A 15,361-nucleotide genomic window follows, 5' to 3' on the forward strand; every position below is an offset into this window, starting at 1 on the left:
GGAGACCCAGCCCGCCCCCCTGCATCACCACACGGAGACCCAGCCCCAGCCCAGTCCCAGCCCACCTCCCTGCATCACCACACCAGGGCATCACCACACTGAGACCCAGCCCCAGCCCACCCCCCTGCATCACCGCCCGGGGACCCAGCCCAGCCCTGGCCAAGCCCAGCCCCAAACCATCCCAGCCCCAGCTCATGGAGGACATGCAGCCCCACTGCATTTCACCTGCCCCAGCCCCCCAGACTGCAGCAGGCAGCTCCCCTATCAGGCCCTCTTCACCCTGGAGAGGCGGGGAGAGGCTGCCCCCTGGGTCCATGCTGCTGAGTTCCCCTGGAGCAGCAAGGTGCCCTGCCATTTACACAGGCACATGCACACATGTGTGCACACATACATGCACCCGCACCCACACATACACTCATGCACATACCTGCACACCTGCAGAGGCACATGTGCATATGCACGGCTGTGTGTGTGCATGCACACACGTATCCATGCACACACACACACATGCACACACATACATGCACCCATGCATGCACACACCCTGCCTCCCCGGCAGCAGGCAGGCTCCCTGCATGCTGCCCCCCACAGCCCCCGTGCACACTCCGCTCTCCCCCTGCAGCAGCGGAGCCGCCGGGGGAAGGCCACGGGCAAAGTCAGCTGCAAGAACATTAAGCACGACTGCCCCCCCCCGCCCTGCAGCGAGGCTGTCCTGCTGCCAGGCCACTGCTGCAAGTCCTGCCCCAAGGGTAAGGCCCTGGCTAGCAGGGGATACCAGGCACAGGCCCTGGCAGGGAGCGGTGGCGGTGGCTGTGGCTGTGGCGTGGGCTGAGGTGTCCTCAGTTCTCGGGGTGGAGGGAATTTCCCTGTTTGTTTGGGTCTCACGGCAACGGGAAGCAGTGACCGAGGACACGTGACGGGCCAGCCCGCCAGCACGGGCCGGGAGTTGAGGCAGGGGGTGACTGCAGGCACCTGAAGGCCCCCCCTTGGAAACCACCCAGGGGGTCACAGCCAGGGGTGGCAGGGTCCCTGCCCCGAGAGAGGGTGGCAGGAATGCACAGGGCAGCAGCTTGCCCCGGCCCCTGTGCCCACCTGCCCCCCACCCTGGACGTTATAGGGTGGCTTATAGGCAGGAAGGCCGGAGAGGCATGCATTCCCCTCCTGAGCCTGCCCAGGCCTGGCAGGGCAAGTCCGACACAGCCCTGCCTTTCCTTGTGCCTCAGTTTCCCCGCCTTTGCGCTAGGGGCACCAGTCCCTGACCCAGGATGTCTTCTCTCCCCCCAGCTGAGAAGAGCCGCGAGCCGCCCCCGGGCAGCTTCGAGACCTCCCAGGACAAGGAGGACGGCTTGCACAATGACCGCTCCTACCTCAGCACCGAGGACCTGGCACGGGACGACAGCCGGGCAGGTAGCTCTGGCCTGACCAGGGTGCCCGTGGGCCGAAGGCAGCTGGGATCAGGATGGGGCTGAGGCAGGGGCAGGAGCAGGTGCTGAAACAGGGGCTGGCCTATTACTTGCAAAGCTGAGGCTAGGAGCTCCCGGCCCTGGCACGCAGCCTGCTCTGATGCCACCTGAGGGGGGTGGCATTCTTCAGGTGCCCAGACCCCCATGCCCGCCAGTGCCCCTCATGCACTGACCTTGTCCCCCCGCCACAGAGTTTGTGGCCCTGCTCACCAGCGCCTCACAGCCTGCGTCCGGCGCCGTGGCCAAAGCCAGCTTCACCCTCGTGCGCTCCTACCTGCTTTTCTCCATCAGCTATGAGCGGTGAGTGCCCCCACCCCTGAGGCCTTCCCCCCACCAGGGCATCACGGGGGGCTCCCCTGGCACCCCAGATTCTGGGGCAGAGGTGCAAGCAAATCCTGACCCTGCAAAGGGCCGTGGCCACGCGGGTACAGGGAGCGGGTATTTTAACCCTTTGCTGGCTGGCTATGGCTGTGGGGCAGCTGGCCGGGCGTGTGGAACAGCTGGGCTGCCCCAGACCATCCTCCCGGGGCTCGCGCGGCTCCGTCCCAAGCAGGAACATTCCTTTCCTCAAGGTTTTTATTAAAAACAAATTCAAGGGAATGGGATGGCAGCCAATAAACAGGATCCAAGCACACATGGTCGCGGGCCCAGCCCCCTCCCAGCCTCCCCATGCCCCCAGCTGCTGCTAGTGGGGACCCCGGCTCAGGCAGGCTTGGGGAGCAGCAGCCTGTCACCCCCCTCCCCTTCCCATCACCCTGGCGGCCTGGGGATCCCCACATCTGGACACTGGGGAGGCTGGGCCCTGTTTCCCAGCACTGCGGCCCTCCTCCTCCTTTCCAGGCTTTGCATAGTAAAGTGGTGACTAATTCCAGGCCGAGCCGTGTAGCCAGAGGAGCTCAAATGCTTATTATCCCTGGCCGGGTTTGGGGCTCTGCACACACGGCCAAGGGCCCAGCCATTGCATCGAGGTGCCTCCTACCCAGGGGCGACATCCTGGGCCTGCTTCTGGGCCAGACCCCACCCCCCCCAGTGCCAGAGGTAGTGCCAGGGGTGGAGGGCTGATGCCTCCTGACCTTAGGGGCATTGTGCAGATGAGGCACCTGCCCCGGCCCCTTATAGGATCTGTTAGATAAGCCTGGCAGTGATGGTAGGTGCACATCCCCAGGTGCTAAGGGGGATTTGGAGCAGGGAGCCAGGCCCCAGGCCAGGACCAGGGGGCTTGTGAGGTGGGGCAGGGAGCTCCCAGCCCCTTCCCTGTCCCTGGGGGGGGCCCAGCAAAGCTCTTGGGGAAGCTGCCCAAAAATCTGCTCCACAGACTTCCACTTTGCCCCACTGGCCATGCTGCCCCCATCCCCAGCACGCATGCACTCATGACGGCGCCTGTGCACACACCTCGTCACCCGCCAGGCCTGTCCGGCTCCCACCCTGCCAGACGCCGGAGTGCCGGTGCACATCTGGCGCTCACAGCCTGCCCCTGGCCCCGCAGGGGATGACGCAGAGACTCTGGCTGCCAGCGAGCCAGCCAGGAGAAGCCCCGGCGCCCCTCACCCCAAACTTACCCCCCCGCGCCCCAACCCAAACTTACCCCCCCTGCCCAGAGGATGGTGTCCTCCCATGGCCCGGCCTCGTTGGACCCAGCCCAGGAGATGCAGTCATCCCCCCCTCCCTCCTTCGGAGGGCCTGGCGCAGCCGCCCAAAGTCTCGATGGCACGTGGAGGCAGCTCTGCGGCCTGGCTCCCATCCAGCTGCACCTGGAGCCCCGCAGGGCCAGCGGGGCACTGCCCAGCTCCCCATGCCCCCTCCAGCCAGGGAGTGCATAGGAGCCCCTGCTTAGGGCAGGGGCTGGCCAGGACCCTTGGCCCTGCGGGGGCTGCTTTGGGACCACTTGGGAGGTCCCAGAGCCCCAGGCAGACCCACAGCTCAGCCAGGTCTGGCGCCGGGTCCTCTCCACAGGCTGGGCCGGCCAAGCCGCGTCCGCTTCACGGAGCCCGATGGCAGCGTCCTGTTCGAGCACCCCGTGCAGAGGAATGTGGATCCGCGGGACACCATGGTGAGAGGGCCGGGGTGCTGCTGGGGCTGGGGCTGGGGCTGGGCTGGGGCCGGGGCACCCCCTGAGCACCTCCCGCTCCCCGCAGATCTGCGGCGTGTGGTGGAACCTGCACAAACCCTCCCTCCGGCTGCTGCGGGCCGAGCAGCTCCGCGTCTCCCTGGTCACCAAGGCACAGCCGTCCGGCGAGATCCGGGGCCAGATCTTCAAGCACCGGGCCCTCTTTGCCGGTGAGGCCTCTCCTCCCCTGCCAGGCCCCGGAAATAGTCTCCACCCCGTGGGGAGCGTCCCGTTGCCAGGGGCCCTGTGCACCTGTCCAGCCAGGCCACGCCAGGTGCCTTCCTCCTGACCCACCTCCCCTCCTGCCTCTGCCTGCCTGGAGTGACCCGTGTGACCTTTGTGTCCCAGAGACCTTCAGCGCCGTCCTGACCTCAGTGGACCCGACGCACCTGGGTGTGGGTGGCATCGCCATGCTGACCCTGAGTGACACAGAGAACAATCTCCACTTCCTCCTTATGGCCAAGGGGCTGCTGGAGCCGGGCGCCCAAGGTGAGGAGTGGGGTCAGGCCAGGGGGCTCTGTTGTCTTGTGTCCAGGTTGATGGTAGTTTTAATAAGAGGTTGGACGATGGATTTGTCTGGGGTGGTTTGGACAGAGCTGATCCTGCCTCAGGCAGGGCGTTGGACTGGATGAGCTCTGGTCCTTTCCAGCCCAGCTTCTCTACGACTGTCTATGGGGATGGATGTGTCTGTGGGGCGCAGGGCCCATGGGAAGTGGCCACGTTGTGGGGTCAGTAGCTGGGTGCAAGCACCTGGGAGGTGGGGGGGGCTGTGAGGCATGGCTGCTTGGTGGGGGATTGGGGTGTATGGGGGAAGAGGTTGGATGAGAAGGTGTGTGGTGGCCTGGGGGGTCACGGCAGCAGGGTGGGGGCATGTGCTGGGTGCTGGGACTGGGTGTGAGGGGAGGTCAGTGGGGTGGGGGCTGGCAGGGGCATGGTGGGGTACCGCATGGGTTGCCCCTCTCCACCCAGAGCTCCCGTGGGTTCCCCTGCGGCTCCAGATCCAGCACCAGGGCCGGGTGGTGCGCGAGGTGTGGACCAACATCACGGCGGAGGTAAGCACCCCCCTCTCCCTTCCCCTCCCCCTCTGCCCCCCAAGGGCATCTCCTGCCTCGGCTGAGCACTGCCGCCCCCCTCCCTTGCTGTCCACGCAGGCCCCCGACTTTGCAGAGGTGTTGAGCGATCTGTCGGCCCGCGAGATGCAGTGGCTGGGGCAGGGGCAGCTAGTGATGGCAGTGCAGAGCGAGGGCCGGCCCCCGCGCCAGCTCGCCGGCACCATCGCACCCAGGAGGAGCTGTGACAGTGAGTGCCGGGGGCTGGCAGGGAGACCCCCTGCACCCTTGGGGTCAGAGGGCAGGGCTTCCATGGAGAGGGTGGAGCTCCTGGGGAGGGGGCAGGGCTTCCATGGAGGGGCGTGGCTTCCACAGAGGAGGTGGAGGGGGTGGAGTCATCCGCTGCTGCCAGTCCCACCCACCCTGTGGCATGGGATGGGTGGCACGTGGCTGGGTGCCCTGGCTGGTTCCCTCCAGGCATCAGTGTGCAGCTGCCATGGGTCAGGGGGTGGGTACTCCAGGGGGGCGGATCTGTGCCATGCCCTGAGTGCCCCATGCCCCTGTGCCTCTTCTCGCAGCCATCCAAAGTGTGCTGTGTGGGGCTGATGCCCTGGTGCCAACCAAGACAGGAGCTGTGGGCTCTGCCAAGCTGGCGCTGCACGAGAACGGGACGCTGGAGTACCAGGTAGGCGAGGACGGGGGGGTACACCCACGTACCATGCGTGTGCAGTTGGACATGTCTTCTCCACCCTCATTCTACAGGGCTGACCTCCAGCCACTGGGTGGGCCGGACCAGTGACCCCCTTCAGCTTCAGCGCTGGATCCTCTGGTTGGGGTCCCCAGTGTGGCTGTCTCACAGGGCCAGGGCAGGAAGGGAGTGTGGGCTAGTGGTTGGAGCAGTGGGCTTCTGTGTTTTATGGCAGCCAGTGCCCCCCTAGGCAGTGCTGTGACGGGGAGCCTGCACCCTAAGCCAAACACCTGCAGCAAGAGGCTGCCAGGGGCTCCCCAGACCCCCAAGGGGCTGTTGCCTCGAGCTGTGGAGTATTGCCAAAGGCACCAGCCCCATGGAGACCATCTCTGGGGCCCAACCTCTCCCCCCACAGGTCCAGGTGGCGGGGACAGGCAGCAAGGTCGTCAGCATCACGCTGGAGACTAAGCCGCGGAGGAAAAGCAGGCGCAACATCCTGTTCGACATGACGCCCAGCTACCAGGATGGGCTGGTGAGCCCACAGGGTGACCCGTGGCCTGCCCGGCAGGGCCAGGGCCATACAGGCTCAGTCTGCCACTGGCTTTGGTATCTGGATGGATCCAACCCGCTTTGGGGAGCAGCTGGGACTCTCCCAGGGAGACCCCTCCAGGCAGCAAGGGCTCCTCTGCCCTTCCTGGGGCCAGCTCACAGCAGGGACCCTCCTTGACACCCCTACTCCCCCCAGCTGGTCCGAGCCCCCAGCCAGCTGTGGATGATGTCTAGAAGGACACATGCTGAGCCAGCCGCTGTCCCGCCAGAGACCCTCCACTGCCCTGGGACGCAGGCTGCTGGCTCCCCTCGGCTGGTCCTGCTCCTCCTGCGCTCCTGGCTGCACCCAGAGGCAGGATAGAGACCTTGGGGTGGGTCCGCCCAGTCCTGGGCACAGCCCTGTCCCCTGTGAGCTGGCTCTCCCCTGTGGGTCCGGCCCCATGAGGCACTAACAAGGTTGCGCAGCCTTTGCCACCTGAGCAGCAGTGTCACATAGGCAGGCCCCATGTGTCCAAGTCACGCCCACCCCCCTGTGCAGGGATCTGCCCCCTCCCACGATGCTGGGCCCTGTCTTCTGGGCCTCTCCCCAGGTTGCGACAGCCCCTATCTCCCCCCTCTTCTGCTCCCCATGCCCCTTCCCCAGCCCGTCCAAGCTCAAGGGGCAATGCCAGCCAGTCTGTGCCCATACAGGGAGGCTGGCCATCTGCGCGGCAGGGGAGCGAACCTGGGGCCACAGCGCTCAAGCTACGGCAGCAGCTCCAGCCGCAGCCGGCAGCAGTAGTAGGCTGTTACCCTGGCATCTGGTATGAGAACTGGGGCTGGGGACAGCGATCCATGGGGGGCTTCTCACTGTGCCCTTGTCTCCTCCCTCCCACCGCGGTCAGGCCAGTGGGACATGGCAGGACCTGACGGCCCGGGACGCCCACATGCTGCTGCAGAACGAGCTCTTCCTCAACGTGGCCACCAAGGACTTCGAGGAGGGGGAGCTGCGGGGCCAGATCAGCTCCCTGCTCTACAGCGGCCTCCTGGCCCGATACGCAGGTACCCGTGCCCTGTGCCACAGGATAGGGGGTGCACCTCGCCCTGCACCAGGTGGGGGGCTGGTGCCGTGCCCCCAGCACCTGACCCCGCACCCTCTTGCCCGCAGTGCTGCCCACCCCCCTGGCGGGGCAGTTCGTGGCGCCAGCCGTGCGCACAGGTGCCGGGGGCCATGCCTGGCTGTGGCTCGACGAGCACTGCCACCTGCATTACGAGATCGCCGTGGCTGGGCTGGGCCGGGCGGACGACGGCACCGTCAGTGCCCACCTGCACGGTGTGGCCGAGCTGGCTGGACGCAGCCGCGAGCCCAAGCGCCTGCTCAAGGGCTTCTATGGCACCGAGGTGGGCACGGGGCAGGGAGTGGCCTGGGGGGTCCTGTGCGGGGGAGCCATGGAGGGGGCATGGGGAGCTGGAGGGGTGCCCCATGGCTGGGCAGGGGGCTCTGGGAAGGGCTGGGGGAGACGAGGGGCAGTATGGCTGGGAGATGAGGCAGAAGAGCGAGGAGGGGCCCAGGTCTCCTCTGTTTTGTGGTGGCTCCAGGGCTCTGGTGGGGAGGACTGGTCCCTCTCACACGTGCCCCCCATGCCAGGCCCAGGGCGTGGTGAAGGACCTGGACGCAGAGCTGCTGCGGCACCTGGCACAGGGCACGGCCTTCCTGCAAGTCAGCACCAAGCTGCACCCCCGCGGGGAGCTGCGGGGCCGGGTAGGTGCCACCCGTGCCCTCCCCACCTCACCGCGGGGCAGCCAGTGGGGGCCAGGCTGGAGTGGGAGATGGGGGCGGCTGCCCTGCTGGGTTTGCCATGGGCTGTGGGCAAACAAAGGCGCTAACTGCCAGCTCTGGCCCAGTCCCTCTCCTGCCCCCAGCCATGTCCAAGCCCCGCACCTGCGCTGCCTCAAGGGCTTGGGGAGTTCCCTGCCTGCCCTGCCAGACACGTGCCCCCCCGCCATGCCGTGCCGTGTCATGCCCCCACAGGTGCACATTCCCAACCAGTGCGAGGTGGGGGGCGTGCGCCTGGCCCCCAGGGATGAGGACGATCTGCCGGAGGCCTCCAGGCCACGGGACGTGGAGCAGCTGAAGAAGGATCCCAACTCCTGCTTCTTCGAGGGGCAGCTCCGGGCCCACGGCTCCCGCTGGGCCCCCGCCTACGACCCCAAGTGTTCGCTCTGCAGCTGCCAGGTGACGGGGCCTGGGGCGGATGGGAAGGGACAGGGGCATGCGGGCCTGGGCAGGGCAGGGCAGGGCAGGGAGCATCTCTACCCCAACCCCTATCAGAGGATCCTGTCTCAGGCCCGCTGCCCTGGCCTTGGCCTCTCTCCAGGGCTGGGGCTCCTGGCATGCCATGCCCCCTGCCTCTGGGAGGGCAAGAGCCTACTACGGCTGCTGCCCTGAGGGAGCTCCCCCTCAGTTTCCGCAGCAGGAGCCCGGGACTGGGGGCTGCCGAGTCTGACGCCAGCTGCACCCCTCTCTGCTGCCCACAGAAGCGCACGGTGATCTGCGATCCCATCCTGTGCCAACCCCTCAACTGCACGCGCCAGGTGCACCCCGACAACCGGTGCTGCCCTGTCTGCGAAGGTACCAGGGCAGGGAGGGGGCAGCAGCAGCCTTGCTTGGCCCCTGGGAGACGCCCCGCTGCCCTCCCCCTCGGCCAGGCAAGGCTGTGGTCTCCCCGCATGAGGAGATCCTTGGAAAGGCAGCGGGGGGCACAGGGGTGGGCCAGTGGCTGGGGCGTTGGCGGTGCCCAGCTTGTCCTCACAGTGCCCCCATCCGCACAGAGAAGAAGCCTGGCCAGGATGCGCCGAAGGCAGAGAAGGCGCGAGACAGCAGCGAGGGTGAGTCCTGGGGCAGCGCCAGGGGCTGGGGCAGGGCTCCGGCTGCAGTGCCCATCTCGGCACTGGGGCGTTGCTCACCCGGCTCAGGGCCGGAGCCCTGACATTCCCCCCACCCGCTTCCCACCCCAGGCTGCTACTTCGACGGCGACAAGACGTGGCGGGGAGCTGGCACCCAGTGGCACCCAGTGGTGCCCCCCTTTGGCCTCATCAAGTGTGCTGTCTGCACCTGCAAGGTACCGTGGGAAGAGGCCACGGTCCAGGCATTGCCCCAGGAGGGGGAGCCCGGGGCTGGGGGGCCTGGGCTGGTGCCCCCTGTGGCAAAGGGCTCCAAGGCTGCCCTCCTCCACCCCGTGGTCTCTCCACAGGGGGCGACCGGCGAGGTGCACTGTGAGAAGGTGCAGTGCCCACGCCTGAGCTGCACCAACCCCGTCCGCCTGAGCCCCTCCGACTGCTGCAAACAGTGCCCAGGTGAGTCCCATGCCCACCCAGGTGAATGGGTCTTCCTGGTCTGCTCAGAGCCGGGGCTTGATGGGCTAGAGGCTGGTGGGGGCAGGAGGCTGGGGTTAATGGCCCGTGTGCCCCGTACCCTTCTGCTCCTGCTCGAGCACCGGCAGCCTGGGACTGCCCCGGGGGAGGGAAGGCTGCTGCTTGGGGCAGCCTGCAGGGGATGCTGGAGGTGGAGGTGTGTGCCCAGTGCCCACCCCCTCCCCAGCCCAGCACCAACCCCTGCTGTGCCCTGGCAGCCCCGGAGAAGAGCCCCCCCGAGCTGTCGGACATGATGCAGGCAGACGGCCCGCGGGCCTGCCGCTTCGGGCGCCATTGGTACATGAACAACGAGAGCTGGCACCCCACTGTGCCCCCCTTCGGTGAAATGAAGTGCATTACCTGTTGGTGTGTGGTGAGTGACTCCTGGCACAACCAGCACAGGTGCTGGGCATGGCCCCACACTGGACACGCTCCCTGGCAGGGCTGGCACTGGTCTGAGCAAGGACTGGCATGGGATATGCTACGGGGGGGGGGCTGGCACAGGCACTGGTCATGTGCCCGGCTGCGTAGTGTAGTGCTGTGGTGCAACCAGGTGGAGACGGGCATGGCTCCTGCCAGAGGAGCTCTGTGCAGCCCCAGCCCCTGCCCTGGGGCATCTCCCTGCAGCCTCCCGCCACCCCCGCCTGGCCAGGACCCCCTGTAACCTGCCTCCTTCGTCCCCCACAGGCAGGGGAGACGCACTGCCAGCGCCAGGAGTGCCCACCCTCCGCCTGCTCTGGCAGTGCCAAGAAGGAGAACCACTGCTGTACCAGATGCCAGGGTGAGTGAGCGCTGTGCCCAGCTTTCTCTGCCATCTTTGGAGATCCCCCCACCCCATTGTGCCCAGCCGCAATGAGTGGCGGGTGGGGTTGGAGTGCCCCCGGCGGCTGGAGGGAGCTGAGTCCGCTGGAGAGCATCATGCCCATGGCCTTGCTGGGATGCCAGGGCCTCTGTGCCATGCAGGCACCAACTGGGTTCACCAGGGCAGCCTTGGCATTGGTGCATCCCCTGTGCCCCCAGCCCAGATACCCCCTGCTCCTGCCAACCCTAACCCCGGCTCTGTCCCGCAGCCCCAGACACCCTCCCCGATGTCCTTGAGAAGCCCCACGATGACACCCCGGAGGCCTGGAGCCACTAGCCGGGCAGCCAGTGGCCAGAGCATGGCAGCTGCTGGGAACAGGTCTGGACCCCGGCCACGGTGCTGTCTCCTGCCGGCTGGGGCAGGGGCCCGCGGCTGGACTGACCCTCGGACATGCCCAGCTCAACATGTGCTGGGTTCTGCCTTCAGGCCTGGGCAGTGGCGCCGGAGGAGCCCAGCTGTGCCCTCACTCTGCCCCATGGTATGGGTCACCTCAGCTGCTCCAGCTTGGCAGAGGAGCCGGTAGCTGATCTGGGGCACAGGAGGCCAGGGACAGCTCTGCACTTAACATGAATGCAGGGAGGGCAGAGCCGCAGCCCAGTCGGGGTCACCAAGGGCTGGGCACTGCCCAGGGCCATGTGCCAGGGCTGTGCAGTCCCTGGCAGAGGCAGGTAGCACAGCGCCCCGTGCCCAACCTGTACATAGTGTACAGTCCCCCTCCCCCTGGCCTGCCCTGCCCCCTCTGCCCCATCCTCGGTCTGGGGGCTGTGTAATTTATGGTTCTGGGGGCTGGGGTCCCCCCCACACAGACGGATTATTGGAGACGATGTATTTATTAAACGGCAGGTGAAACCCGAGCTGGGCTCCACGTCCCCTTGCTGACCACACACACACATGCCAGCTGGCACAAGGGCACACACGGGCTGGCATGTGTGAAAGCTGGCATGCTCATGGCTTTCCATCTCAGGAGATGGGCACTGCCCAGCTCCCTCTGGGGCTGGCATCTCCCAGCCCGGAGTTACCTGCCTCCATCCCAGCTGCTCCTGCCCCCCCCCCCAAATCATTGGTACAGGTGAGGTTGGAGCGCCCCCTGGTGGCTGCTTGGTGCCCTGCAGGTAGCAGGCACAGGGGGTGCAGGCCCATGGCAGCAGGCTTCAAATCCTGATCTGCCAGAAAGCCGAGGGAGAGCCCCCCCTTTCCCCTCTTGCTGCACAGCATAGGGCACGGACCAAGCGCTCGACATTGCAGCAAAGCAGATGTAAGCTGCATCCCAGGAAAAACGTCTTCGCTGTGAGAGCAGGGAGGCAGTGGAACAGGCGCCTAGGGAAGCCACGGCCTCTCCGTGGCTGGAGGTGTTCAGGGAGAGGCCGGGCAGCCACTGCTCGGGGGATCTAGGCGCAGAGATTTCATAGATTTCATAGACATCGGGGCTGGAAGGGACCTCGGAAGATCATCGGGTCCAGCCCCTTGAGATGCTGTGTTTGACTTCAGGTATTTTCCAGGCTTCGGGGCTTTGCTGGTTGCCCCCTACCCTCTTTCTGCTACATGTGTCGGGGGGGTTAAACCTTTCTCGGGTGCTGGCTGCAGCCCAGGCTGGGGATGATGACTGGGCTGTGCCCGTGCTTCTGCTGGGACTTAGGTCTGACCATCTGCTCAGGGTCACATTTGGAGCCAGACTTGCCCCAGTCAGTTTGGTACGGACGTGGGCGGGAAGGGGGTTTGCCTTCCTCTGTATTGGAAGCACTCTTGAGCATATATTAACAAACTTTTATAGAAGTAGGACATTGGCTGCTGTGATCCCCCTGCCCCCCCTTTGGCAGGTTCGGGTGTGATGTCTTGTGTTGTGTCAGGGTTGATGGTAGTTGTGCTAAGAGGTTCGATGGTGGATTTGCCTGGGGTGGTTTGGACAGGGCTGATCCTGCCTCAGGCAGGGAGCTGCACTCCAGAGGGCCCTTCCAGCCCCACTTCTCCATGACTCTTGCCATGGGCCACAGGGCCCCGTCAGCTCCCTGGAGGGGCTGCTCTGAGTTGTCCTTCTCCAGCCAGAGCCCATGTCTGGAAGCCCAGCTTACACACCCCTGTGCCAGCCAGGCACTGAGTTGTCCACATGGGGAGAAGCCACATCCCCACAACAACAAGCCCCATCTCTGGCAGGCAGGAACCTGGTACCTAGAGACAGGTACCATCCGTCATCAGGAAAAGGCGACCTAGCACATGGGGTAGGGATGGGAGAGTTGCTAGTGGTGTGCGGGGGCTAGGGTGGCATGAAGAAGTGGGCGAGGAATAGGTGGGGAAAGCAGGGCAGAGATCGGGGCAGCTGGGCACACAAACTGGGTGAGGGGGCCCAGGGAAGCCCCAAAGCAGGTGGGTGCCTGGCTGCCTGCAGAGCTCATGGGACAAGGGGCACTGGCCCCACTTCCCGCAGGCCCCTTTCCCTCCAGAGCAGATTCCCCACAGAAAATCAGTCAGGTCTCCTGCACCCCTGCGATACACATGTGTGCACACTGCATACACATGGCTCCTACTGCACACATGTGCACAGGCACCCACACCTGGAATACCCCGGCTACCTACCCCCAACACACACAGGGCCCCTGTACACCCCCCCTTGCGCGCGCGCACACACACACACACACACACACACACACACACACACACACACACACACACACACACACAGAGTCATGGACACAGTGCAGACTATCTACACTGCATCCCACCAACACAGTCAGGCCCATCTGATCCAGGGTCTTGGGCCAGGGGGCAGGGTTCGGGCCCTGGGGTAGGGGCCGGAGGATGGGGTAGGGCACTGGAGCAGCAGAGGGAGCAGAGAGCAGGAACCGCCAGTCGCCCGGGCGCTCTCTGCTGTGGCACCATCAGAGCCAGGCACGGGCAGGGGTTGGATGATAGCGATGGGGTGATCCGGGCCCCTCTGCCCCAGGCCGGAGGCCGGCGCGCACTAGCGAGCCAAGGGCGGGCTCCAGGCCAGGGCTGGGAGCTTATCCCACAACTGCCCGCCAGGGGGAGCCTCGCAGTGCCCGTGCCAGCAGGGCAGGACCCCCCCAGGGTTTGCCCAGGCTGCCACAGTGGGCAGGGGGCACACTGAGCTGCTCGATGCCACCAGGAGCTCCAGGCCGGGGCAGCCCCGGGGTCCCCACAGACTCAACTGCACCCAGGCCTGGGGGCCGTGCTGGGTTGTGCCCACCAGCCGAGAGGGTGCTAATGAGCTCTTAGACCCCGACTGCCTGCAAGGGGATCAGGCCTTGCAAGCCGGGCATGAAGGGGAGTGATGTTGCCTCTACAGCCCTCGCTCCCCTGGCTGGGCACAGGGACAGAGGTCACTGCTCCTTGGCTGCTGCTCCTTGGGGGGAGGTGGCAGCTGGAAGCACTGCAGGAGGTGAGCGCAGCAGCTAGTCACCCTTCGTGGCTATGCGCATGCTGGGCTCTCCGTGCCCAGTGTGGGAGGCAGGCACCCACTTCCTGGGTCGGGGTGCCCACGGGGCTGGCACAAGGAACAGGGAGGCCCCTGTGCCCTGACAGGACAGAGGGGGTGGCACAAATATGCCGAGCTCAGCTCAGGGGCTGGGACCTGCCCACGGGCACATGGGCCGGGGAGGGCAGGGAGCTTTCCCAGGGCGCCTGCCCAGGGAGCAGGGTAGGGAGAGGCAGGCCTGGGGGTGAGGGGTCTCTGAACAGTGCCTCCAGGGACTAGGAGCCGGGCTGGGGGGGTCTAGGGGGTGCAGGCCCTGCCCTGGGGGCCTCTGGGGGTACTGGGTGATGAGTGCCTCCTGCAGGCTGGGGCACCTTCTGCTGGCCGCGTGGGGCGGGTGGCCCTTTCCCCCGCGCTGCAGCAAGGCTGGAGGCGGGCTAGTGGTGTACTACATGCCCCCCTGGCAGCTTGCCCCCGCTGTTCTGTGCCCGTCCGTGTGCAAGCATTCCCGCCCCCACACCCACACCTCCCTCAGCCTCCCCTGCGGGCCAAGACCTGGGCTGCTCCCGGCTTATCAGCATGGAGGGGCTGGGCGATTGCACCCCCCGCCCCGGTGCTGGAGGGGCACAGCGCCCACGCCAGGAACATGGTGTCCAGCCCTCTCCAGCAGGAACAGCTGATAACGGGATGCGGGCGGATGTATGAAAGGGGCTGGGGGGGCCGTGCTGACCCAGGGGCAAAGAGCAGGGCTGCCAGGGGTGGGGGCTTGGCTCCAAGTCAGGAGGGGGCTGATGCTCTGTGCTGAGAAGACACTGTTCTCCCCCCGCTGAGCAAGGGGGGCCATCACCATCTCCCACCCCCGGGGCCCCTGCCAGCCCCCATGGTCGGGCCCATCCCTGGCTGGGGGGCTTCAGTCGCCCCGACAGACCTGCCTCCACCCACACACCCCCTGCCTCGCTCAGCCTGGCTACACCCCCAGCCCCCGCCGCAGCCTGCAGGCCCTGGGGTGACCCGCTGCGGCCCAGAGACACAGGGCTGCTGCGCTCGGCATGGGCCACCCTGCCCATGGCCTGCCGTGCCAGAGCGAAGACGTGAGCCATACCTCGGCCGCTTCCTGCTCTCAGGCTGGAGGGAAGTAGGAGGGGAACAGCGGGGTCCAGGTCCCCGAATGGATGCTCAGGCCCAGGCAGCACAATGGCCTGGACCCAGCCCCAGGCATGGCCACAGCCCCTGGATGAGCTGTGCCAGGACCAGGGCTGGAATAGCCTTGCCCGGCAGAGGCCCAACCCCTGCCCCTGCCAGGCCAGGAGCAGGGCTTTCCCAGGCTGCAGCTGTTAGTCCCGGGGAGGACGGGGACCGCAGATGTCCCCGGCGACACCTCACCCTGGATGCCCGGCCGTGTCTGTGTCCTGCTCCTGCCAAGGCCAGGCCCAGCACTGGGCTCTCCCCTCCCCAGGACTCTTGTCCCGCCCCATGCAGAGGGGCCTGAGCGGGGCACGTGGCGGGGAGGTGGCCCAGACGTGGCCATAGGATTTCTGTGGCTCTGCATGAGCTCTCCGGAAGGCCAAGCAACGTGGCCGGGGGGGCGGGGGGGGACCGCAGCCTGGGAGAGGGCCCACCTGACCGCGCCAGCGTGTACCTGCATGGGGTCCCCTCCCCACCCGCCAGCCCCTGGGAAAGCGGAGCCTGAGCCGGGGGCAGAACAGCGAGCCGGACTCTACCGGAGCCCGGCCACGAACCGGTCTGCGCTCAGCCATCAGTCACGGGCGGCTGGAGCCGCCTGCTCGGGCCGTGCCGAGGGCACTGCCTGCCCGGCGCCGGGC

The 15,361-nt window shown here is 66.6% G+C and overlaps 1 protein-coding gene across 1 annotated transcript in view; it reads left to right on the top strand.

Moving 5' to 3' along the window:
- The window catches only part of CHRD (chordin), a 12,779-nt gene extending 1,814 nt beyond the window's left edge, over positions 1-10,965 (top strand). The window contains exons 2-22 of the mRNA XM_019532522.1: positions 592-749; positions 1,285-1,407; positions 1,655-1,763; positions 3,417-3,513; positions 3,599-3,740; positions 3,919-4,059; positions 4,540-4,622; positions 4,722-4,869; positions 5,198-5,304; positions 5,723-5,839; positions 6,741-6,897; positions 7,004-7,236; positions 7,484-7,597; positions 7,868-8,071; positions 8,374-8,467; positions 8,668-8,724; positions 8,854-8,957; positions 9,090-9,192; positions 9,468-9,622; positions 9,937-10,030; positions 10,320-10,965. Of these exons, the coding sequence (XP_019388067.1) occupies positions 592-749; positions 1,285-1,407; positions 1,655-1,763; positions 3,417-3,513; positions 3,599-3,740; positions 3,919-4,059; positions 4,540-4,622; positions 4,722-4,869; positions 5,198-5,304; positions 5,723-5,839; positions 6,741-6,897; positions 7,004-7,236; positions 7,484-7,597; positions 7,868-8,071; positions 8,374-8,467; positions 8,668-8,724; positions 8,854-8,957; positions 9,090-9,192; positions 9,468-9,622; positions 9,937-10,030; positions 10,320-10,387 (2,608 nt within the window). The 3' untranslated portion in view covers positions 10,388-10,965. The remainder of the gene's footprint in view (positions 1-591; positions 750-1,284; positions 1,408-1,654; positions 1,764-3,416; positions 3,514-3,598; positions 3,741-3,918; positions 4,060-4,539; positions 4,623-4,721; positions 4,870-5,197; positions 5,305-5,722; positions 5,840-6,740; positions 6,898-7,003; positions 7,237-7,483; positions 7,598-7,867; positions 8,072-8,373; positions 8,468-8,667; positions 8,725-8,853; positions 8,958-9,089; positions 9,193-9,467; positions 9,623-9,936; positions 10,031-10,319) is intronic.
- Positions 10,966-15,361: the final 4,396 nt, after the last annotated feature.

The sequence above is a fragment of the Crocodylus porosus genome, unplaced genomic scaffold, assembly GCF_001723895.1.
Source record: "Crocodylus porosus isolate Cpor-Errol unplaced genomic scaffold, CroPor_comp1, whole genome shotgun sequence".
NCBI classification, from domain to species: domain Eukaryota; kingdom Metazoa; phylum Chordata; order Crocodylia; family Crocodylidae; genus Crocodylus; species Crocodylus porosus.